Source organism: Xyrauchen texanus, chromosome 27 (assembly GCF_025860055.1).
Source record: "Xyrauchen texanus isolate HMW12.3.18 chromosome 27, RBS_HiC_50CHRs, whole genome shotgun sequence".
Taxonomy (NCBI): domain Eukaryota; kingdom Metazoa; phylum Chordata; class Actinopteri; order Cypriniformes; family Catostomidae; genus Xyrauchen; species Xyrauchen texanus.
This window is the reverse complement of record NC_068302.1, coordinates 21513544-21540839: the sequence shown is the minus strand read 5'-3', so window position 1 is coordinate 21540839 and position 27296 is coordinate 21513544. Positions and strand designations below refer to the sequence as shown.

The window sequence follows — 27296 nt, the reverse complement described above, 5'->3', positions numbered from 1 at the left end:
TTGATGAAGAATGTGCTTCTCGTCCGTTAATAAATTACATTCTTTAAGTATGAATGTTAATAGTATGAACAAATTGCCAGACATACGTGGGCATTATCCTGTAACCCAGAATATTACATACTGTAATGACAACAATGGCAAAATATATTTGCTCTGGTTTTGTTAAACATGTACCTACTCACAAGGAAGAACTTATATATGAAAATGCAGCATTATGACGACATCTCAGCTCCTGTGTTATTATGGGATTGTAAAGTGTGCAGTGGATGTACACTTCAGAATCTCTGCGAATGTAGTAGATCATCCTGTTATTTCACGCCTACTGTTTTATGAATACTGAGGACTTGGACATACTACTCAGTTGACATAAAGCTTTTTGCATTCTGTATAGTAGAGAAGTATACATATTCAGATGCAAGGCAGGTGTGCATGACCACGTCTCTAAGTCTCTAACTCCCTGTTGAGTTAATGGCCATGCTGACCTTCCAATAACTTCCAACATGTGTGATACTATGACTTAGTTGTTGAAGCAGACTCTTGTAGCCTTGCCAGGGACCAATGAGCTTCTCACATTAAAGAACTGCTACTGTCCAGCTTGGATCTGATCCAGACCTTTTTCCACAGCAAATGCAAAGCCACGTATCACAAATGTGATTGTAATTGCCTAATCAAGGTTCTTTCTAAGGGTCCTATTACACTTGATGGTAGCTTTCTTATTTATTGAAAGTACATCTTTTTTCTCACTTAAGCTTCACAAGACCATTTATTTTCTACGGCCAGCCCCGATCAAATACAATCACACACATTCACACGTTAATGTTAATGTACGAAATGCATCCTAATTAAGTCAGCAGTGGTTGTCTTTTACAGTCAGACAATAGTTCTTGTGATATTGCTGTTCTTATTTTGGCAAATTTCACAATTGATTTGCTGCCAGAATGGGGCATTGTAATATGTAAAAGACAATGGGAGGGAAATGTATTAGGGAGTTGTTTAGTCTGACACTCCTCTTCTATTCTTAATTACTGAGTGTGACAGACCTCTGAGAGAAGGCAAGATTTCAAAAAAAGTTGCAAGATGTGACATCCTCTACCAAAATTAAGTTGTTCTGAGACTGCTAGTGGGGTGCCACCTTACGATATCTCTTGCCCTGTTTACACCTGGTAATAACTGATTATGTGATTACTATCTGATTACAAGTGCATCTTCTGTGGCCACTTTTGATCACATTTTGAGGGTGTTTCTAAAAGTGTGTGACTATATAAATCCTTTACTATGTCAGTGGGTGTACACTGCATGGTGATAAAGCCCTAAAAAGTCCAAAAAAGAAAAGAAAAAAGCACAAAAAACTGTTTCTCCCAAGTTGCTTGAATTTTAATATAACAACAAATTTGATGTTTTAATTTGCAATTCATTTTATCCGAGAACATCCACTGAATGAACTTTAGATGTGCTTGCTTCACATAATCCGTGTAATTTCATGTTGATGGTCGACTATATAGAAAATTTTCTGTTAAGTCTTTTATGTGACTGCTTAATGGCTTTTCCAATTTTTTTTATTGATCAGAATGGTTTTGTCTTTTAAAGCCATTTATAGCCATTTATAGGTTGATATAGGCACTATGCTGTCCGGGACACGTGAGGTTATGCTAAAACCAGTTGTTAAAAAGGTCTCTAGTTATTCTAGATTATCAGGCTAGTGGGGACACCAGCATACCAGCATCCCATGTGCCCATAACGCAGTTAACCCAAAAAAAATCAATACAAATCAATGCTGGTGTTTTCAGCAGGTTGTCGTTGCTGTTTTAATATAGTGATGATGGGCTTTGTTAAAAATAACTGCAAATAACCACATCAGGTTGCCAGTCATTCTTGACAGTTTAAATAAATTACACCCATGGACCAGTAAATGCAGGCATGGGCATGGGGGTAGACTACCATACATCCTTAAACAAAAGCCAGAACAGCACCGTTTGTTTGCATGCTGGTAGACAATGTGAGGGCCGCATGGCTGCTAAGCAAAAATTGAAAGTTATTAATGGCTGACAGTGCATTGTGGGCTGCTGCCAGTATGATAAACAGTGCTCGTGTTTCTGTTTTTATATCACATATTATGTCAGACCATTACTGTTCTCAGTGGTCTGCAAAGCTCATTAATCTGCCTTGTCTCAGAGGTGTCACTGCAAACTGGCCATCCTTTTTAGAGATGAGCCCCTGTGGCCGTAAATATATGCCTGAGACTCAGAAGCCCTCATGCCATCACAAACTAATACATCATCATCATCAGGCCACACTAACATCTGAGTTGCCTTTATCATCACCAAGGGCCACATGGGTAGATCAGAGTTGTATTTACTTTATGCTTTTGTACTTTATCCTGAATGCTTTACTGTACAGTATCAGTCCTCATCTTCGTTTGATTGTTCAGCTGGCCCATCTGACCTTTGGAACTGTGTGTGCATTTGTTCAGTATTAGCATAATGCCCTTAAGGGGGTTAAGTTATTTTGAATGGTGTGATAGTGGCCTTTATTTACACCTGGTAGTATTTTAGACAGACATGCATCTGAAAAGTGTCTCTTGTGACCACATGTGATCGAATTTCGAGGGAAGGGTCTCTGATTAAAGAATAACAAACAGCACTTCGTCAGCGTATTGCATTGTATATCTTCCCTGAAGTCCACGAATAATGTTATAAAAGTTGTTGTTTTTTTACACCAAAACAGTCATAATTTTGTAATATTTGATAGTTTTCCACCTGTTTTTGGCCCTCTGTCTGAAACACTAAGTTTTGGCCTAAGCGCCTCCTTAAAACTGTAACGTAATGTTAAAGTCAGAAGATTAAATACACTTTGGTTGAAATCATTTAAACTCATTTTTAACCACTCAACAGATTTCATATTAGCAAACTATATTTTTGGAAAGTTGTTTAGGACATCTACTTTGTGCATAACATGAGTAATTTTTCCTACAATTGTTTACCGACAGTTTGTTTCACTTTTAATTGACTATATCACAATTCCAGTGTGTCAGATGTTTACATAAACTAAGTTAACTGTGCCTTTAAGCATCTTGCAAAATTCCAGAAAATTATGTCAAGCCTTTAGACAATACACCAATTAGCTTCTGATATGAGGTGTACTGAATTGGCGGTGTTCCTATGGATGTATTTTAAGCCATACCTTCAAACTCAGTGCCTCTTTGCTTGACATCATGGGAAAATCAAAAGAAAGACATTTTAAGAAAGACCTTAAAAAAAATTGTGGACCTCCACAAGACTGGTTTATTCTTGGGAGCAATTTCCAAATGCCTGAAAGTACCACTTTCATCTGTACAAACAATAGTACATTTACATTTACATGTATGCATTTGGCTGACGCTTTTATCCAAATCGACTTACAGTGCACTTATTACTGGGACAATCCCCCCTGGAGCAACCTGGAATTAAGTGTCTTGCTCAAGGACACAATGGTGGTGGCTGTGGGGATCAAACCAGTGACCTTCTGATTAACAGATATGTGATTTAGCCCACTACGCCACCACCAATAGTACGCAAGTATAACACCATGGAACTACGCAGCCAACATAACCTTCAGGAAGGAACCGCATTCTGTCGCCTAGAGATTAATGTAGTTTGGTGCATGAAGTGTAAATCAGTCCCAGAACAACAGCAAAGGGCCGTATGAAGATGCTGGAGGAAACGTTTAGTTACGTATGTAACCTCCGTTCCCCGAGGGAGGGAACGACACGTTGTGTCTTTCCTCCACCATGTTGCTGAACCGAGCCACTGTTGAGGCCGGACCATTTCCGGCTCCTCATAAAAATCCTGACTAAACTTCCGTATTTGCCCCGCTTAAATACCCGTATGCGGGGGCGGGGTATGCAAATACTGACTGCCAACTCTCATTGGCCCTTTTCAATAGGTCAGAGGTGAATATCGGCGCTCAAGAGAGACTCCTAGTGTCGCTTCTCCGACACAACGTGTCGTTCCCTCCCTCGGGAACGGAGGTTACATACGTAACCAAACGTTCCCCTTCTGTCGCTCTCTCCACGTTGTGTCGGAGAAGCGACACTAGGGGATGCTTGCAGGTCCCCGACCCTCTTGATAGAGGCGAGCGTGATCAGCAGGGCCGTCTTAAGGGAGAGGGCCCTGTGTCCAACTGATTCAAGCGGCTCGAAGGGAGGTCTCTGGAGTCCTGCCAAGACTACCGAGAGATCCCAGGAGGGAACTAGGCCTGGCCGGGAGGGATTCAACCTCCGGGCGCCTCTCAGGAACCTGAGGATCAGGTCGTGCTTACCCAGAGATTTGCCGTCTACAGGATCGTGGTGGGCGGTAATAGCGGCAACATACACCTTGAGGGTGGACGGGGACAGCCTCCTGTCCAGCCTCTCCTGTAGGAACAGAAGCACTGACCTAATCGCATCTCTGCGGGTCTTCAGCTCGGGTGCCACTTTAGGGCGTAAAGGTGCCTGGTAGAGGGGGCTCGGGCTTGGTTAATTGTATTCACAACGGTCGCCGGTAAGCCGGCTAGCTCTTCACACGTCCCGTCCAGGGACCAGACGTGGAGGTTCCTGAGGTCTGGACGCGGGTGCCAGAGCGTGCCCCGTCCCTGAGAGAGGAGGTCCTTTCTCAGAGGAATTCGCCAGGGAGGAGCTGTCACGAGGAGCCTGAGTTCCGAGAACCAAGTCCGAGTGGGCCAGTAGGGGGCCACCAACGTGACTTGCTCCTCGTCCTCCCTGACCTTGCACAGCACCGGTGCAAGAAGGCTCACTGGGGAAATGCGTGACTTGCGCGAGCCCCGAGGGCCAGCTGTGTGCCAGCGCGTCTGTCCCGAGGGGAGCCTCTGTTAGGGCATACCAGAGCGGGCAGTGGGAGGTTTCCTGGGCGGCAATCAGGTCTACCTGGGCCTTGCCAAACTGTTCCCAAATCAGCTGGACCGACTGGGGGTGAAGCCTCCACTCCCTGCCAGGCAGGCGTTGTCATGATAGCACGTCCGCTAGGACGTTGAGCTTGCCGGGGATGTGAGTGGCACGCAACGACCTGAGTCGCTGCTGGCTCCATAGGAGGAGACTGCGGGCGAGTCGTGACATTTGGTGGGAGCGTACGGCGCCTTGGCGATTTATGTACGCCACCACCGCGGTGCTGTCCGATCGCACGAGGACTTGTTTGTCCCGAACTAATGGGAGGAACTTCCTGAGAGCAAGAAGGACGGTCAGCAACTCCAGGCAGTTGATGTGCCAACGCAGCGGGGCCCCTTTCCAACGGGCCGCTGCTGCGTGCCCACTGCACACGGCACCCCACCCGGACCGGGAGGCGTCGGTTGTGACCAGAACGCGTCGGGACACCTGCTGCAGGGGCACTCCTGCCCGTAAAAAGCAGAGGTCTGTCCAGGGTCGGAGTGTTTTGAGGCAGGCGGGGGTGATTCTTACCCGATGCGTGCCGTGATGCCATGCTTGTCTCGGGACTCGAGTCTGGAGCCAGTGCTGGAGTGGTCTCATATGCATCAACCCCAGCAGCGCGACTGCCGCAGAGGACGCCATATGCCCCAGGAGCCTCTGGAAAAGTTTTAGAGGGACCACTGTGCCTGAATGAAGTGAGGCAGTCCAGCACCGACTGAGCACGCTCGCTCGTGAGATGTGCTGTCATTGAGACTGAGTCTAACTCCAGCCCGAGAAAAGAGATGCTCTGAACCGGAGTGAGCTTGCTCTTTTCCCAGTTGACCTGAAGCCCCAGGCGGCTGAGGTGCCGGAGCACCTGGTCTCTGTGTGTGCATAGTAACTCTCGAGAGTGTGCTAGGATGAGCCAGTCGTCGAGGTAGTTGAGTATGCGGATGCTGGCTACTCGTAGCAGGGCAAGGGCCGCCTCTGCGACCTTCGTGAAGACGCGAGGGGACAGAGACAGGCCGAAGGGGAGGACTTTGTACTGAAACGCCTGGCCGTCGAACGCGAACCGTATGAAGGGTCGGTGTCGTGGCAGAATTGAGACGTGGAAGTACGCGTCCTTCAGGTCTACCGCTGCGAACCAATCTAGATGCTGAACGCCAGCCAGAATGTTTCTCTGCGTGAGCATTTTGAACGGGAGTTTTAACAAGGCCCGATTGAAAACTCGCAGGTCCAGGATTGGTCATAAGCTGCCGCCTTTCTTGGGTACAATGAAGTAAGGGCTGTAGAAACCCTTCCTCATTTCGGTTAGAGGGACGGGCTCTACCGCGCCCTTGGCTAAGAGGGTCGCAATTTCCGTGTGCAGGGAACTGGCATGCTCGCCGTGTACTGCGGAAAAGCAGACGCCCCTGAAGGGGGGCGGGAGCCGGGCAAACTGAATTGCATAACCGAGTCGAATGGTCCGGTGCAGCCAGCGTGATGCGTTGGGAAGCGAAAGCCACGCTTCCCAGCTCTGCGCTAGGGGCACCAAAGGGACGAGTATTTTGGACGTACTCGGCGGGGCCTCGCAGTGGGGCGGAACAGGTAATGCAGCGTCGGGCGGCTTCGTTGCGGCCTGAGGCTGAGGTGCTGAGAATAGACTCAAAGCACTTACCTTGCTCCGCGCACCCGGCATGGGGCGGGTTTGTGACTGAGGAGGAGGTCTGATGCTGGCGTCCTCTGGACTCGTCTGAACCGGCCAGCCGGGGGCAGTCGAGGGCAAGCGGAAGGTGGGATCGCCGCGTCCGGTGTACCGGGACTGTCGTGATCTGAAAGCAGATTGCCGTGAGAACGGCATTTGCGGGCCAGGTGACCCAGAGGCAAAGGAAATAGCTCTTTTATTGAGAATGTGGGTACCACAGCCCCGCCAGGGGTGTGGCAAATGAAAAAACAAAGGATTCTCCTCCCGGCCCTCCACCGGGGGACGGAGCGGTCTTACCACCTCCGGAGCTAACGTCTTCGGCTCTGGGTCGGCTGTCTCAGGAACGCTTGGGAGCCTTCCGGGTCCCAGAGGGGGTTTGTGAGACAGGGGCGTGCGCCGCCTGCGGAGTGCTCGACGCTGGGGCTGAGAGCTGGGCCCGGGTTGAGGCAGAGCAGGAGCTGGTTTCTTCGCAGGGGGACACCCTCGGCGGGCAGACGGGGCAGGGCCCGTAGCGGCAGGTCTGCGGTGGGGCATGATGTGGGAGATGGCCTCTGTCTGCTTCTTCACCGCGAAGAACTGTTGGGCGAAGTCTTCGATGGTGTCACCGAAAAGGCCAATCTGGGAGACAGGTGCGTCCAGGAAGCGATTCTTGTCAGCCTCACGCATCTCGACCAGATTGAGCCAAAGATGGCATTCCTGGACCACTAGGGTGGCCATCGCCTGTCCGAAAGTGCTCTGCGCCTGTGGCCTTCGCCGCCTCAGGGCGAGGTCGGTCGCTGAGCGCAGTTCCTGCAGCACATCAGGATCAGGTCCACCCCGCGCATGTTTTTGAGAGCTTTGGCCTGGTGGACTTGCAGGAGGGCCATCGCATGCAGGGTGGAGGCAGCGCGTCCAGCCGCGACTGTAGGCCTTCGCTTAGCGGGATGTTGTCCTACAGGGCTTGGATGGGAGTACGGGCGACCAGCGCCAGGAGGTAGGGCTACCGGGGCATAGATGGTGCGCAACTGCCCTATCGACCTGGGGAATCGCGCCGTATCCGTGGTGCTCTCCGCCGTCGAGGGTGGAGAGAGTGGAGCGGTTGGCACCTAGACGAGCGGAGAGCGGGGCTCTCCACGTAGACGTCAGCTCATCATGCACCTCCGTGAAAAACGGGACCGGGGGATGCGAGGCCGCGATGGCGCGCTGCCCCCAGGAACCAATCATCCAACCACGAAGGCTGTGTGGAGGATGGAGGGTTCCAATCCAACCCCACCCTCATGGCGGCCCGGGAAAGCGTCGGCCTCAGCCTGGGCCTGCTGGCCCGAAGGCGGCAGTCCAGGGGAGTCCTCGGCATCAGACACCGCACTCTCCGAAGCAGCGGCGAGCTCATCCGATTCGGACTCGGGAGGATAGACGGCCGGGCCGTGAGGCGAGCCGCTATCGCTGCGAGCATGGACGGGGACCAGCGAGCGTGTCGGGGAACGGGAGGTTCGCGGGGGGCTACCCGGCGAAACTGCACCCGCTGCCGCCCCCAAATCGCACCCCAGCGCCAACCGCAACGTCCTCAATCCCGTGGGAAGAAGGAGCAATGCGGGTGCAGCTGGGGTGGCTTGCCTTCTGTTGAAGGCAAGCCGCGACCGCAACGTGGTCATGGTCATGTTCTCGCAGTGAGAACATGAACCATCCACAAACGCCGCCTCGGTGTGATCGCGGCCCAAACACACGAGACAGCGCCTGTGGCCGTCTGAAGCGGAGAGGCTTCTACCGCATCCAGGAACGACACAGGGGCGGAAAGGCATCTTGAAAAAGACGCATCCTTAAAAGGACTTTCAACGCCGCTGTGTTTGCTCTTTTAGAGAAATTTGCTCTTTTACAGGAAATTTGCTCTTTTAATACACAGTGTGTGTGTGTGTGTGTCTGCGCTGTCGAAGCACTCAGGGGTAACAATGCACGCCGTGCAAAGTACAGAGAAAGCCGCTGTTGTGCGCCGTCAGATCCAACAGCAAGCAGATCGTCAGAGATACAGGAACGTTCAGGGAGTGTATTCTTGCAGCAGACTGCAAACAGACCATCGGCTCCGAAGAAATTTTCTGACTAAACTTCCGTATTTGCCCCGCTTAAATATGTATGCGGGGGCGGGGTATGCAAATACTGACTGCCAACTCTCATTGGCCCTTTTCAATAGGTCAGAGGTGAATATCGGCGCTCAAGAGAGACCCCTAGTGTCGCTTCTCCGACACAACGTGGAGAGAGCGACAGAAGGGGAACAGGTAGACAAGTATCTATATCCACAGTAAAAACGAGTCCTATATCGACATAACCCGAAAGACTGCTAAGGAAGAAGAAGCCAATGCTCCAAAACCGCCATACAAAGATCTTTTCCTATAGTCTGATGAAACAAAAATTTAACATTTTGTCCATATTGACCATAGTTATGTTTGGAGGAAAAAAGATGAGGCTTGCAGGTCAAAGAACACCATCTCAACCATTAAGTATAGGGGTGGCAGCATCATGTTGTGGGGTGCTTTGCAGCAGGAGGGACTGGTGCACTTCACAAAATAGATGGCATTATGAGGAAGGAAAATTATGTGGATATATTGATGCAACATCTCAAGACATCAGCCATGAAGTTAAAGCTCAGTCACCAATGGCACTTCCAAATGGACAAAGACCCCAAGAATACACCAAAATTGTGGCAAAATCGCAAAAAAGGACAACAAAGTTAAGCTATTGGAGAGGCCATCACAAAGCCCTGACCTCAATCTGATAGGAAATTTGTGGGCAGAACTGAAAAAGAATGTGCGAGCAAGTGGGCCTAAAATCTGACTCCGTTATACCAGTTCTGTCTGGAGGAATGTGCCAAAATTCCAGCAACTTATTGTGAGAAGCTTGTGGAAGGCTTCACAAAATGTTTGACGCAAGTTAAACAATTTAATGGCAATGATACAAAATACTAACAAAGTGTATGTAAACTTATGACCCACTGGGAATGAGATGAAAGAAATAAAAGCTGAAATAAATCATTCTCTCTACTATTATTCTGATATTTCACATTCTTAAAGTATTTATCCTAACTGACCTAAGACAGGGAGTGATTTCTATGATTAAATGTCAGGAATTATGAAAAATGTGAGTTTAAATGTATTTGGCTAAGCTCTATGTAAATTTCTGACCTCAACTGTAAATACTCACTGTTATGATTGGCTAACATCATGCAGCCCTTCAAATTCAGCCATATTTGGCTCATAAACTCGGAAGAGAATGAACAAGCCCCTCAACATTATAAAACAAACTTTCAGGGTTTACACATAATGCACATCCAACACATTGCATCCGAATATATGCAACAGTTCATCTTAAGCACAACTGTTACCACTCAGCACCATTACAATCAAACAGTCATGACATCTGAAATATTCATAAATGAAGTGGTTTACTTGCGTTTGGTCCAAGTGTTTTTAACTGCCCTATTCTTCAGTAACAGTTATGACTAGTTCACAAGCAATCCATGCTGACATGAGCCGAAAAAAAACGCACACACACATACTCTAGGCACACTGAGGTGCAGGAAACACATTGAAACGGTCAAAGATGTCCATCTATTTAATTATTACATACACCAACAATTAAATATAGCACAGTTGGGTGAAATAATGCATCCATGACATGTTTGTGCTCAAAACAACAAGAGGCATAGCAGCTGAATGGAAGAGAATTGCTTCTCATTTTCAGAGTTGTATATAATTTGACACCACGTCTTTTAAAAGCGTCGAGATACGTTGCAGATGCCAAAGAGGCTGTATTGCAATATAATAAAAAATAGTCCAGATGAGTCCCCTTTGGTGTTCAGGAATAGTTAGCCACACAAGACCTGCTCTCTAGAACTGCGTGCCATTGGGATGGGCCAAGATGACACATGTTGTGGAATGTGTAAATACAAATGAGCAAATCTTGTGAAGTCACGAACAGACAGATTTGAAAACAAGACATTTCAGCAGGGTGGCAACTATTAATGCTCTCTTTAGACTGGGGAGAAAGTTTAGAGTTCTGAAATTTACAATATGTTTTTAATAGGATAGTTACTTCTTAAATGTCTAAATATCAAGGAAAATTGTATTCTCCATTTCATGACCCCTTTAAAGTACACAAAGTGGATGTTCTCATCACACTGTTGCTTCCACCTAAACAAATATGAATTTCTCTGCAAATGTAACTTTTTGAGTGGAAGGCTTATTAATATTTAAGCATGTAAAGAATCAATCAATCAATCATTTATTTCTGAAGCACATTTAAAAACAGCAAGTGCTGGCCAAAGTGCTGTACAATAAGATTAATAAGACAGTAAAACAAATTACACACAAGTTCACACAAAATTATAACACAAACACATATCCACCTAAACAGATCTAAGATATTATTTAAAAACATCAACAGTATGAAAAACACAATCATAAACACACAAAATATATCTTAAACACATATCCACCTACTCAGATCCATATGCTACAGAGAAAAGATGAGTCTTAAGAGATGATTTAAATACATCAATAGTGGGACAAGACCTGAAATGAACGGGTAAATGATTCCACAAACAAGGGGCTGTTCCTGAGAAGGCATGCTGTTTGATGACCTTAAGGACCTAGAAGTCTGATGGTGAGAGATAAGATCAGATATATACTTAGGTGCCGAGCCATTTAATGACTTGTAAACAAATAATAAAACCTTGAACTGTATTCAACTAGGAACCAGTGCAGGCAGGCAAGTACAGGAGAAATGCTGTATCTCTTCCTTGTCCCTGTGAGGAGCCTAGCAGCAGCATTTTGAACCAACTGAAGCCATGACAGACAGGTTTGAGAAACTCCTAATGAATTACAATAATCCAGTCTCGATGAGATAAAGGCATGAACAACAGTTTCCAAAAAAACATATATATATATATATATATATATATATATATATATATATATATATATATATATATATATATATATATTTTTTTTAGCTATGGCCCTGAGCTGGAAGAAACCAGCTTTAATCGCTGAATTTATTTGTTTATCAAATTTTAATGCTGAATCAAAAATTGGTGAAAATTGTTAGAAACAAAACCCAGGCACCTCAACCAATTGAACTTCATATATGAGGCCAATTTGCCCAGTATGGATGTTAATACCAAGTGTAAACTTGTCAGTGTAGGGGCTGATTAATAGTTTTTTCTTGATTAACACCCCAAATTCAAACTTCCATACAAGCACATGTACACATAGAATTATTAATGGCATTTTCTCCACTATAATAGGTGCTCTTATGGAAGATCCACCAGAGAGTTTCCAAATAGCAATGTGCTTGCAAAGGCAACTTGTGTCTTAGCTCCATTACACTGCCAAACTACTTAATATGGTTGTACAACAGAGTGAACTACAGAGACTTTTCACCCAGCTGTGGTCCTCTTAAACTGTCTAACAGTGACAGGCCTGACAGTGTGTTCCAATATAGAGCCTCTGGCTGCTCTGACTGACATGTAGGATGGAAAAAGATGTCTTTCGTTTTCTTCAGGCCAAGACAGTTCACTGAGAGAGAACACACTGTTTAACCCGCTTAAGGCCAATTATCCGAGCTCTTCCTCCAATTAATTGACATTGTTTGAGAAGATCAGTACATTTTTGTCATCAGTGTGACACAGAATTATTGTGGCATTTTTCCATCTTCCCAATCCTTATAAATTATGAATTGATTTTCATAGACAAAAGTTTATTTAAATTAAGAATTTAGTTGCACTGCGATTGTCCTATGCCTCTAATTGGAAAGTAGTAATTCAAGAAAAACAATAAAAACATTATTTGATTCGTGTCCAAACTTCTTTGTCTAGGAAAGCCAGTCAATCCATTAACATACCTCCCCAATAAATATGGGTATTATGGGGACCATCTGTGGAAGTCTCTGGCAAATAAATAATCTTTAATACAGTATATTTGAAAGGTGTATTAGTACAATTTTTATTATTGAGCAAGTTTTGAAAACCTGACCTAATATATGTAGATTATTTTAATCAACCAAGCATATTTGTACCTGAATTTAACAGCCAGTGATTACCATTGTATGAAAAAGAGATGCTTTACATTTTGACATTTTGGCACATGCCCCCTCAGTTTGAATGGACATGATGCTTCTGCCGCTGCTCATGATGATAATGATAATAATAAGAAGAATAATACATTTTATTTAGGCTATAAGGTACTTTTCTTACATTATAAGCCTCATCAGTTTGTCTAGTTTTAAATGAACATTTAAAACATCCCTACTCTAATCCTACATCTAAACTTAACTGATAGTGTCATAAAAGAAAACACGAGATGAAAAATGCAATAAAATATGCGATACATCATTTCGTGGCACTTCTATGACACTTTCGGCTCACGTGTTGACTATTTCTGGAGTCATACCCCAGTCTTCCACATTCAAAGTCTAATGCTCTTTCAGTTGCAACTACTGTAAGTCATGCTTGAATAAGCTTGTAAATCTAGCTGGATATGTAATGTAATCATTCAAATGTGAAATCATGCATTATACTAAAATATTTTGAGTGAAAGTGAATAAAACTCGTAAATATCTACGCTTATTGACAGACCATGTTCGACAACGCCGAGAATTTACAAAACCATGAAGCTTGGGAGTCACCAAATATATTCAATATATTTAATTAGGTTTGAAATTAGCAACCACGACCCACCAAATGTGAGGTGTTTCATGCGCTGTGATGGGTACATTTGCTCATCTTCCCGCCACTATAGCGGTTACCTGCAAAACATCTTGGAGTGACACATGAAAAGAAATGCTGTTAAACACAAAGGCACGCTCTTGAAGACATTCACTTTACTATATTGTTTAAGAACAGACAACAGAATAGCCATCAATGTGCATGTATGATTCACTGTTTGTTCAGAGGCGTGCAGCACAACCATGTCTCTTGTAACATGTGCATGTAAAGAGTTCTCACTCTTTCTTCTCTTTTTCAGTCTTGTGAAAACAGTTTTCAAGAACAGTGTCATCTATGAGAATACTGCAAATGACCATAGACCATCTCAGGTGGTGCTCGAAGTTTGGTTTGCTTTATTTTAATGGAGCACTTCATGCTTCACATGCATTGTGAACGCAAATCTACAGGTTCACTTTATATGTATATATGTGTGTAATTAAATCATAAAATACTACAAAGGCATGTTCACCTAAAATTTATTTATATTTAAAGTGTCATTATTATTATTTTTACATTTATATTTTTCTTTAGATTTAAGTAATTTTAGAAAAGTAATTTTGCAACTGTTGTCGTAGATGTGTAGCCTACTTGCGTGACGGCAAATGGGAGGTGGTTATATATGTTTTTTTACCACTTCATTATTTTATTTGCTTTTTCATTTAATTTGTAGTGCAAAATATCGTTTGGTTTAAGTTTTTTATTTTTCAATAAATTAATGTAATTTTTAAAGCAAAAATATTACATACACCCAGAGGTTAAATTGGGCCGGAGCGCACCGGAGCGCAGCTCCGCCGCCTCAGGTCCACAACACACCCTGCCGGAGCTCAGCTCCGTCTCCTTCAGCACCAAATATTGTTATTCCACCTAAATTATTTTTCGTCTCCTGACTCCTGGCAAATACATGGCATATGAGACAAGACTCATAGAGCAAGACTACACAGAGACACCCAAGCTACATGGAATTATCAGACGTCATAAATGCATTAATCGCTGGTTCAGCACCCGCCCACAACCATCAAGGGAAAACTGTCACTATTCTAAGACAGCGACGCTACTATGGAATCCTGCTAACGGCTAGAGTGATCGAATATAAAAATAGCATGTAGCTAGAACATGTTATATAACTAAAGAATGTTAGTTTACATGTTAAATGAACTACTAAATGAAGAATAACATCAGCTGCGTGAGCATCTAAAGTAATATATTGATTTTTAACAGTTTGCATATACTGTAGGTGCACGACAGTGACGCCAGACTGCTCCTGTCTGTACATGAGCCCATTATTATCCCATTTGTTACCTAATATTTATACACATATTACACAGAAGGAAAGGCTCCTCATTACCATGGTTAGGTCAGTGTGCTAGTCTTAAATAATAGTAATAATAATAATAATGAATGTATTTATGAAAAATAAATACTAGCTGAAACACATCTTGAAACTTTAACCTGCCACTGTTGATGTCTAATAAATTTTACCTTTAGATTATTTCATTTGAAACTGAAATATTTTGTCAAAATATAACAGTTACTTTTACTGTAAAATCCTGAAACAAATTTGTAAAGGTGATGTGTGTAATTATTAATATTTTTAACTATTTTGGTTAAGGGGCCACATCAGGCTTTAAGTAGTGCATGGGGGGGCCACATTGTAATGCTTTTGAGATACAATGTTCTGCATTGATTTGGTTTTTGTAACTTTTAAGGCCAGAAATAGTTGTGTACTCAATTTTCTGAAGTGTATCTGTGACTAATGGGACTATTCTGCAATTGCCTAAAGTATTATATTGCTCTCAAAGATAGATACTTTTCTATCAGGCATTACAAAAGTCAATAAAGGCGGAGATTATATTTTTTTTTTTCCAACTCTACTTCCCTGTTAATTTGTTATTCAGTTTTACTAATAATAAAAAAAACTTTATAGAACGCTTAATGTTTCTCGCAAAGCTGGCTGAATTTACTCTTTTTTTTTTTCTTTACCCGCTTACATGCTAAAAGTGTCATGATGCATTTCTCCTTGATGGTTTTTCAACACTCAACAGAATAACACAGGCTGCATGAATATGATAAATAATTACTGCAAGAGTTACATTTACATACAGGTGCGAAGGGACTTCAACGTTTCTAAATTGTACAAATAAAAAATACATTTAGCTACATATTCGTCTCTGGCTTGCAATATTTTCAAACATGTTCCTTTCATACATTTTACGAGGGTGAAATCCATTGCCTGCCTGTTAACATTCAAGATAAAAAATTATAATAAAATAAGTGAATTGTAAAGTATTTGTCTTTGTTTGAATAACTACTCAACCCTACCTTACACATTAATACTGGAAAAAGAGCCCCATTGGTGTAAAAACCCTAAGTCATTTTACGGCGGGATTTTGAATGATGACCATTCACGTTAAATAAGGGCTCCCCCTCCCTACAAAAGCCAATTTAACCACTGCATACACCCTCTGCAGTGGACGATGTATTCGGATATTGCTAAATATTGTGAAAATATTTCTTGCATATCGTCCAGCCCTATTATATTCTTGTGTTTATATAACCAGAAAACTGTAGCAATTCATTTAAAACTAATTGGCTAAAATGTAGTTACAGTTATGTGATTTTATGAGACCTGGTTGGACCAAGCAGGTTTATGGAATTTACGGTCCCACCTCTGGCTAGAGAATTTGCCCTTCATTTTTTTTTAATTTTGAGGTGGCACCTGTGGTGACCAATTAAATTTTAAGGCTACACACCCCCCTGTTACTTGGTGATATTGTGACTTGATGTTATCATATGAAATTATGAAAGTAACCGAGAACAATATGGCTGTATGGAACCAGTTGCCCTTGGTATGTCTGCTTGAGCCAGACTCAGTGTTATTTATTTTCTCTTTGATTTATTTAATGAAGCCTTTTTCCTCACAACTCAGAGCTGCAGCCACTCCACCTGTTTAGAGCTGCAATCCAGCAGCTTGTAAATCAGTAATAGCAACTGCCCTCTCATAGTCACACACACACACACACACACACACACACACACACACACACACACACACACACACATATGAATGCACACTTGCACTCTCTCACTCATCCAAAGTAGAGAAGCCCCCATGAGATAGTGAGTGGGACTGATTAAGACAGGGAAGAATTTTATTCCAGTTGTTTTTTTCTACTTGAGAGTGGCTGCAGGATATTAATCCTTATTGGATCTTACTGTGGAATATGTTTTGTTCTCAATAATGCTGCATAGGTGCTTGATGAAGTCTGTGCTGCAGTTTAAACAAGTGCCTGTGTCCTTTTGAAAAGATAACTTTTTTTTTTGCCATACTATTGCTCATTCAAAATGAGTAGGCTTGTGCCTACTTTAGTTAATTGTGCCTAAGTTAATTTTGAATGCAACTGTAAATAATTAAGTTACATGATTATTGAAGATAAAAAAGTGTTTGTTTAAACCCACATTCAAATTAACCCAAACGAGTCACACCTTCCACAGATCTTTTGCTTTAAACTTATGCTGTCAGTCAATTAAAATATTTAACTGTGATTAATTACATGCTTTTTTATAGTTAATCCTGATAAATTGCAGATTTTTTAAGTGCAAAAATTTCTCTCTATATATAAATATTTCCTGTCAAAATGCATTCATTTCCTTTTTAGGAAAGAAAACAAAATAATTTTTGTAATAATAATGTATTATTAACCTTTATCAAACAAAGCATTCTGCAGTATAAAGACAGAAACGGACTAAAATAGCACCAATTCAAGTAACATTATATTTCATTGAGAGGTTGACTAAATGAACGAACTAGTCCACATAGGGTGCATTCATTGCGATGGGTCATGAGAATTAAACCCTCATCCTTAATGGCAATGACAGTTAAACCCTCATATCTTAAATCCTAATTCGCCACAATATTTATCTTGTCTATCCACTTTGCTACAGCAATCAATGAAGCCGCATTTACATGATTCACGCAACTTTGAACTCTAAATAGAAAGTGCTTGCAGAGAATGTCTTGTTTTGCTTTTAGCACTGACACTATGATGTTTCAACTACTTTGAAACTACTTCTGCTACTTAAATGCAGCTTGTTATCTGAATGCAGTATATCAAAAGTCCCATCTGGGTTTGTTTTGTACAAATAAATGTCTCCATCACTTGATCAGCAAATTCACATGCACACCAATATGCTGATTAATCCCAAAAATCTATTTATTTAAAAACTATTACAAGGAAAACGCCATTTATTGCGTTTACTTGACCAAACTCGTTGTCAGATTATCAAGCATAATTGGTGTAAGATGTGCATGTAAACATGTTCAATGACATGGAATCATTGTTGTGTCTGTTTATGGTGTGCACGTCAGTGCAATGTCCCCTGACACAAAGGTTCCACCCTATTCCAACCAGTTTTTAGAACTCATACGGAGCTGAATGAAATGTCATAGTCAAATGTCAAATTGGTAAATGCGTTAATCACGTTAAAGGAAAACTAGAGCATTAAATAATGTAAATTAATCTCAGGTGTTAACAAGTTCATTTTGAAAGCTCTACTTTAAACCAAAAACTACCCTTTTCGATATTTTCTAGAAAATGGAAATGCGTGGTGATCACTGTTCGTAATGTTCAGTTGCAATTTTAGCTTGTCAAAAGTCATGTCACCTTGATAGCTAATCAAAAACTCTACCACTAGACCAACAGTTCTTTCACATAGTCATAGCTAATGAATAACTACTAACTACTAAGCATTTTTGTTTTCTTTGACCATGTGTTATCTTGCATATCTTGCCCCCCGAAAAATGGTGCATGACACCCCCGCTGAGCCTGATGGACACTTTAAAATCAAACAATCATCATTTGCACCCCCCCCCCCCTCCCCCCATTCATAAGGAAGCAAGGTGGCAGGGTACTCATAATTTACATGCAAGTGGAAAAGTTACAACAGATTCTTTGTCTGATTTTCTACTTCAACTCTGAATTATGGAAATGTTGGTTATGGTGGCTAAACAAACCAAGGGAGAATAGCCATAGAGAATAATACCCTCTCTGCTGCATTCCCCACTGCTTCGGAAGAGATTTGCAGCTTTAAAGAAACTTTCACCTTGAGTTTTGTTTCTATGGCAACTCAGTTCTATCCTCAGATAAAAGACCCATTATTATGTTTTGCAGAGGATTGGAGACTGTGTGTGTTTTCCTGTGATTTGTCTTGTTAAAGGCCTGACAGTTTTATACTGCCCTGCAGGTAGTGTCTTGACTTGGCCTGTTCACAACTGACCACAGAATTTAATGTGAATACCAACTCTCCATGTCTCCTGTGTGCCACTCATGTAAGGGCATCAATTCGTTCTATATGAAAGATACACACTGTGAAAATTCTTGGATTCAGCCTACTTCTCATGGACCACAAGGAGTTGACAATTTTTTGACATAACCTTCATGCATATAGGTCGGCAAGATTACATTTCCTTATACATAGATGTACAAGATTACATTTTAGGCTCTGAAATACTATTTTCTGTTACAGCTAGATCTGTAAACTCCAAAAAGTGTAGATTCAATTGTTTACAGAAGCTTTTGCACTCTGCCTGCACTTGTGTAAACCTGACAGACACATAGTATGTAGAGAACATTGTGTTTATGTGTATTTTTATATATGATTACATTGTATTAACATTGAATAGTTGGCAGTCTACATGAAAAACTATCTTTACATAAAAGCTGGTGTATTATTTTGCCTAGTGTAGAATTGATTTATTAAATTACAAGTATAGTGCTGAATAAAGCCAGACAGAGTAATACAAATAAAGCATTGGTTTTTTGCTCAGCGATGCTGTCTGAAATTCATTTTAGGTTGTATATAGTAATGAGTTGTTTGTGTTGTGGTAAAAATGTCTCCTAACTCTTTATATTTGCATGTTTCAATAATGAAATTATTAATTTAATCAGAAATAAATAGATTTAAAAAAGATCCTAATTTCTGCAATGTGTTACCATATCAGTTATGTTTGCTACTTGGCTGGATACATTTAATATTGCCTCAGTTTCTAAAACTGTACAGTACAAATGAAGAATGAACAATGAAGTGTTACAGCAAATGCTACTGTAAAAAAATGAGAGGTTGTGTCACAGAAGGGTTTGTATGCGCCAATATGGGGTAAATGTTCATTGGGATTCAGTTTAGGTTAATTTCATTGTCTGTGTCAGTGTCTAGTTGTCAATCATACGAGTATAGAAGTCATTAATAAGGATCTCTTTTGAATACACAGCATAACAGATTTATAACAACACCTCAATAATCTCTTACGGTATGACACCACTGATTGAATAGCAGGATGAATGATGTAGGCTAGCTATTCTTTTATTGTATTAATTATTTATGGTTTATAAAGGAACTATTTTGATTGTTTTTGCATTTACATTTATGCATTTGGTAGATGCTTCTATCGCTGGAATTAAGTGCCTTGCTCAAGAACACAATGGTGTTGGCTGTGGGGATCAAACAGGCAACCTTCTGCTTACCAGTTCTGTGCTTTAGCCCACTACGCCACCACCAATCCATTTTAAGTTTACTAAGCATTTCCTAACCATATTTTAATATATTAGAATAATATTTTCCAAAAAACAATATACTGTAGTTTTGTCTTAATTTCTTCATTTTCATGCTGCAATTTCACAGAAAACTGAAGATGATGAATTCTTATAATGACATTTAAGAAACACTGTAGTGACACCAGTGTTTTGAAGCTTGAATTCGATGGTAGTACTGTGGCATGGGATACTGTACTACACTGCAGCACAATGACTAATCTTAATAATCTTTTTTAGGGGCCATTTTCGATGAATCTGCAAAAAAGGATGATGAGGTGTTTCGCCTGGCGGTGGCAGATCTCAATCTCAACAATGAGATCCTGGAGACAGAGAAGATCACCATATCTGTGGAGTTTGTTGATGGGAACAACCCATTCCAGGCAGTGCAGGAAGGTATGCCATCTGATCACAAAGTATGTCAATGATCTGACTTCGAAACAGTGGCTTGCACCTTTCCATACTCATGCTCTCTAACAGTCAAAGCCATAAGCGAGGCAATCACAATGCAGTGAATTGTGACTTGTTCATTAGCTGTGATTGCTTTCAGTTTTTTCTCTCTCAGTGCATTTTCAAATCATCTCAACAGACGGGTTTGCATTAGGTTACTCGTCAATTCAGTTTTAAAAAATTAGAAGAGAACAAGACAAACAAAATGTTCTTCGCATTTTATAGATACAGACAGACACAGACTTGCATGGCTGATGTGACTGAGACTGGCTATGGTCTGGAAAGGAGTGTTTGCAGATGGAATAAATCTTTTGACTAATTAAGTGAAAACAAAAGTTGGCAAAGAAAATCAGAACAGACTGTTACAAAAATCACAACAAGCTGAACATCAGTTGAATGAGAGTTAATAGAATTGAAAATCAAATTCTACATCATGGGCAAAATATCACAATAAAATAGTCAGATAGATAGATACATATGAACTGGAGTTTACTAAAGGTTGTAAACAGAGCAATGCGAAGCATTGGTTGAGAAAAACCGTTGTAGGCTGAGGAGTCAAAACAAGTCAATGATTTCCTTGCTCATGAACACACTGGAAAATTGTAGAGTCTTATGGCAGTAGGCAGGAATGACCTTCAATGGCACCCTCTGTTACACTGTGGATGGATCACCCTGTTACTGAATGCACTCCTCATTTCAGCAAAACATGCCTTGGAGAGGGTGGGAGACATTGTTCATGATGTTCATTAATTTGGACACCATTCTCCTCTGAGCCACTACCTCCTGAGAGTCGAATAACGTTTGCATAAGACAAAAGACATGAATAGCCTGCTTTTGTTTATTAACTGCTAAAGATATGCATGTTATGTAAATAACATGGTTGTACCTTTAAGTCTTTATTTACAATTTAACCTGAAATTCCCGAATTATTATGATTAAAGGGTAAGTGCAGCCAATTTAGGTGCCTTTTTTAATCATTAGAATAAAATCTTTTTGTAGCGGAGGGCGGGGCCAGGCCGTGATTCTGCACACCCAGCCCCTAATCAGGCTGATCAAGCCCAAGAGGGATAAAGGCGAGTGGAGACGGCAGTTCGAGAGAGAGAGACAGGCAGCTGCCCGGCATGTGTTTATCTTTTTGTTTACGTTAATCATTAAATTATTATTTATGATGTTAAGCCGGTTCTTGCCTCATCCTTCCCCTTTTGCCTCGTTACACTGGTGCTGTATTCCGGGAAGGAGTAGGGATGCGCCGTAGTAGAGTCCTCGCCACTACCATCCACCCCAACAGAGCAGCCGCGGTCATCTGCTGGGGGATGGAGGAACCAGGCCACCTGAGAGTGGAGGAACAGCCGTCGACCGCGAGGCAAGGAGGGGCTCCTAGCTGACCGCCTATAGCGGTCAGGGCTGCTGCCAGGAGCAGAGGAGACCCTAACCAGCTGCTAAAATGCGCTGGGATCAGAGGACCACGGACTGTGAGCGGAGAGGGGCTCCTGGCCGACCACCTGGAGCGGAAGAACCGCTGCAAGGGGCGGGGGAGACCCCTTCCGTCCACCTAAAATACGGCATGGCGTTCTGTCCACCAGGGGCAGGATGACTACCTCTGATCCGCCTGGGGAGGTGCGGCTGTCATCCACTAGAGGGTGGAGGAGGGACCGAGGACAGCTATGGCGTATCGGAGAACCTGTGAGTAAATTATTTATAAATTATTGAAAAGTGACCAGAGACGGCAGTTTGAGAGAGAGAGAGAGTTACGGGCAGCTGCCCGGCATGTGTTTGTGTTTGTCTTTTGTTTAAGTTAATCATTAAATTATTATTTATGTTGTTGAGCCAGTTCTCACCTCCTCCTTTCCCTTTTACCTTGTTACACTTTTAAATAATTTTTCAAATGCTCACATGGCATACAATTATGCAACTGTCTGGTCCGAACTCTTTTACAGCGTCCGAGTTTGAGATGGACGTCAGCTTTATCTCAACCTCTAATATTCGATTTTAGATCAGCAGAATGATCCAATAATGCCTTGATACTGTGGTTTCCTCAAATTAGTGCTGTTAGTTCTTGGAGCAGGTCCACTTTGTGTTATCCTGCAAGCAAATAAGACAGGTACAAGGCTCTTGGAACTTTGCCATTCAAACATCAGCAAGTTCACTGTTCTCTATGCAACTGCAGAGTTCAGTTAACAAGCACTTACAGTATTCTCACATTGGTATCCTCCTCTCCTTCTCTTACACAAAAATGTATAGTATTATTGTCTTTATTTGCATTAAAGTTTTTTGCACCAAATGTTTTGACAACCTATTTTAAAATGGAGAGGTGATGGATTGGAGCGATCTGCTAAATTAAAGGATTTGTATAAATAGAAATTCAGATAAGAATTCCTGTGTTAAAAAATGGATGATCATAAGCATACTCAGTATAATGTAGGCTCCCAACACAGCTCTATAAAGGGAAGGCAAAGTACAATAATGTAAAACACAAGGAATAAAACCTCACCATATCCTTCATCCAAAAAGGACAAGGCCTGACAAATAGGAAACAAGAGGGGTTTTAATCTGATAAGCTAGAGCAGGGGTTTTAACATGGGTCTGTGGTTCCCTAGGGGCCACTAATGGTCAGTGGAAAATTTAAATGAAAAAAAAAATGCTTTATTACTCTTTTTTGTTGTTTTTTATTCAGTTTTCTTAAAAGCTCTGCTCTGTAGGTCCAAACAATGCAAGTGAATGTTGATCAGACTTTTGAAGCTCCAAAAATAAAATAAAATGTATTCATAAACTCCAGTGGATTAATTCATAGCTACAGAAGTGATATGATAAGTGTGGGTGAGAAAGAGATCAATGTTTAAGTCCTTTTTTATCATAAATCTTTTATCATAAAGTGGAGATTTATAGTAAAAAATACTTAAATATTGAATTGTTTCTCACCCACCTTAATACATAGATTAAACCACTGGAGTCTTACGGATTACTTTTATGTGGTAATTATGTGATTATTGGTGCTATAAAGGTCTGGTCACCATTTACATGGATTGTATTGACCTAAAGTGCTGAGGTATTCTTCTAAACATCTTCGTTTGTATTCTGGAGATTAAAGAAAGTCATACACATCTGTGATGGCTTTAGGGTGAGTGAATGATGAAATTAAATTTTTGGGTAAACCATCACTTTAAAACAGGTTGAAAATTATGAGATTAATTGTAGTATTTTTTCTATTAATAGCCACAATGATATTCACCCCTCATAGAGGTGATGATTTTGGCTCATGTTACCCACTTTATATTTTAAGGATAATTCTGCCTATTAATTTACTATTAGGCAAAGAAAGTGTAAGTATCCTACTTAACTACTATGCTAACAACTGCTGTCAGTTTAAACAGGGCTTTGTTATGCCATCTCTGAACTTTTTTTCATTTTAAGTTTGCATACAAATACATCTACACAGATACAAAATGAAATTACACATGATGTTTCTTGACACATGCGTATTAGTTAACATCCCACGTTAACTCTGTTAAGATATGGTAATGTAAACATGGCTGACATTTATTACATTATGACATTTCTGACTTCCATTTAATAGTCTCTGATACTGTTATGCTGGGAGGCTCAGATTTTAGCATCTGAATGTGGATGTGCAAGATATCCTTTTGGCTGCGAGGAGTTATAGAGGTGAAGGGGAGCATATGGCGTGTTGTAGTTGACCCATATTATCTAATGGAGAGGCCTGCTTTGGCATACACTCTCTGCTCTTGAGGGGTCTTGTCTCACATAGAAGGCTCCTTGGCTGTGTGTGTACTTATTTTCCCTTTATCCTTTATTTTATTTGTTTTAAAGATCCTCAGTGAGGGAGCCTAATTACAGGTGCACATGTGTTATGGTTCAGCATGAGCGCTAACGATTCTGATTCTTATGGATGTATGATTCTGGACCTCGTTATGTATAGCTCATTTGTTTAAACATCTGTTTATTTCCTCAAAGTCAGCTTGCTATGTGTCTAGTGTATTTTTTTCCTCTATTAAAAGCGTTCAAAGCTTGTCACATTTAAAATATGTTCGTCACCAGCTTTTCTCATAGAATAAACCCAGCACTGCTGAAAATGAAGACAGCCTAAACCAGCAAAAGAATATAATGCATGTTAATTACATGACATACCATATTACCTAATACCATCACATGCCTACTTGTGAGCTAGTCAGGCTTGCACTAAACCAGCTGAACACTAGATCTGACAAAACGTGGTAGACTCGTTGTGTGGATTAGTTCTTTAGTGCTATTGTTTATCAAACAATAGTAAATAAGGCATAATCCCCAGACTTTATATTAATGGAGGTTAGCCTACTACGGTTTGTTGCAAGTTTTACATGGATCCCTGTGGAGTCTACTTGTTCATGTTTAATGTTTTCTTTAAAGGCGTGTGCATCTTAGTGACTTGTTTATTGTGAAAAAAAGATTAAACATTTAAAGATTTAAACATCAAAATGCGTTATTTTAGACACAGACAATTCCTTTTAAACCCCCATTGCGTCTCATGTCTCTACGTGTCGCAGAATGATGATGACTACATGCAGCCGGTGCCAGCCAAATATCACTTCAATCTATTATGACGGACTTCAGAGGATGAAGTGATGCCAACTCCAACCTGCATCACCTCGGTCTATTTATGGACTACGATCTTGAAATGAAATGCTTAGACTAACTATTGCCAACAAAAGCCTTCATCAGCCAATTAACAAGGACAATTGCATCTATGTGAACTTCTGCAATTAATCAAGATGGACTTCAAAGACTGTGGTCATTAATCTTACAGTTCAAACACAATCAATGTTTAATCACTGACCCTTAACACTTAGTTTAATAATTTTAAACCATGATTTTACCTATACATAATTAATATTTACATTACATTCATAATGTTAGCCAGAGGGAACTGGCCCCCACAGTGAGTCTGGTTTCTCCCAAGGTTATTTTTCTCCATTAATCTACATCTTATGGAGTTTTGTGTTCCTTGCCACAGTCAGCCTACAGCTTGCTCACTGGGGTTATTAATACAATTATCATTTAATTATTTTTAAACACTATTAAAAATCGTATTTTATCTAAATTACACAATGATGATTAATCGACTTTATAGACATTACAGTTTTATCGTCTGTTAATGCTGATATTCTGTAAAGCTGCTTTGAAACGATGTGTGTTGTGAAAGGCGCTATACAAATAAAATTGACTTGACTTGACTTGACTTAAAGTTGTCTGTATTACGAGGCTTGCCTCAGTAGCAGAGTGAACAATTTCTGTCTTCCAATTCTCAGGACTGCCCTGTCAGGCTTCATCCTGCCCTTAGGGTTAAAAGAGAGTCATGAAGGGGTGCCAGGGACCTTTTTTTCCTTTTGTATTCCATGCATTCAATTTCCACAGCAACTCCTCCTGGCCAGATTGGACCCTCTGTTTTCAACTCTTTGCAATATGTGTGTGTTTGTTCATGTGGCACCTTTTGTTCTGCTAGCATTCTGGGTGCTGTGAGTTTCTTACCCATCAGCAGCTTGTCTGATTTGCAAACTGGTACTGACAGATTCCCTTTGAACTGACATCAGTAATTACAACATGCTCTCACATAGATGTATCTTGTTTTGTCCTTTTCAAGAAAGCATCATCCAGCTCACCGGGGAGTGTCTGCATGAAAGGTCAGATGCACTGAAGGATGGCTGTTGAATTGTCAAGCCCTTCACATGCATTTAGATTTTGAGAATACGACCATGTTTTCAAAGTAATATAGATTTGCTTTATTTATTTATTGAAGGCCTAGCACCATAATCCCCTACTACTATGTATTGTGGGCATACTTTGATGCTGTACTTGGAAGTAGACACACACCAAGGCCATAATCACCATAGACATTGAGGAAGACATGTCCCCAGGATTCAAATTAGTGTTCAATTTGTATGTGGTTTCCCTTTTTCAAATCAGAATATTTGGGTATGTCTTTGACTTAATTGATTTTCTCTCTCTCTCTCTCTCTCTCTCTCTCTCTCTCTCTCTCTCTCTCTCTCTCTCTCACTCACTCTCACACAAACACACACACACAGACACACACATAAACATGTTTGACATTTTAGACATGTTTGTAAATTCGGTTCTCTTCTTTTGGGCAGCTGTGTTGTGTTTTCTGTGGTTTATATCTCTGTGGAGGTCCAGTTGCACAAGTTTTCGCTTAAACAGCATAACAGCTGCTCTTTTGCACTCTCATAAATGTGCACAGGAGAGAAACGGTCGGTCAAGATTTTAACTAAATAATCAATTAGATTATATAATCTAAATTAGATTATCGTATGCTTTCAGAACAAGGCATGAGTCACACTGAATAATTTATTAGACTTCTGAATTAAAGTTTGACATCCTTTATGAGGCTTGAAGAGGTGGTCAATATCCACTGCCATTGAATGACATTACTTAGCAGAAACTTTTTTTCTTCAAAATTTCTTTCTATGTGTACCAAAAAAGTGAGTAAATATTTAATGAATTTGGGTGAACTATCCTTTTATACTTTTTACATTTTCATTGTAGGGACTGTTGGAAGGCCTTCCAAAAGCGGCAAAATCTGACCCAAACCGACAATAATATGTAAAGTTATGTGCTGTATGTTCTATTGTTGTGTACAGTTGTATTATTTAAAGAGCTTCAAAGAATGCCTTTAATTATGGACATTATTGTTTCTGAAAATATCTTCACTGGAAGCATTACAAAGTGTCAGATGCACATACTTCATATGTTTTCACCGAACTGTTTACTGAAGCTTCCTAGCATGATGAAATTACTGCTAAAATGCATTCTAGTTATTTGTTATATTGTGATAAAAAAGTTTATTTACACTGGATACTTATTATAGTCCGTAAAGTGTTTGACAATGTGACAAAAATAGTGGTGCATTTTGGGGAATATTATTCAGTGAATTACAATGGGTAATTTTGTACATAGAAA

General features: G+C 41.2%; 1 protein-coding gene across 3 annotated transcripts in view; it reads left to right on the top strand.

The window, feature by feature from the left end:
- Window positions 1-27296, top strand: part of grid2 (glutamate receptor, ionotropic, delta 2) — a 661023-nt gene that overhangs the window by 89474 nt on the left and 544253 nt on the right. For all 3 annotated transcript variants that reach the window (XM_052094053.1, XM_052094054.1, XM_052094055.1), the window contains exon 2: window positions 20118-20273. In XM_052094053.1, the coding sequence (XP_051950013.1) occupies window positions 20118-20273 (156 nt within the window). The remainder of the gene's footprint in view (window positions 1-20117; window positions 20274-27296) is intronic.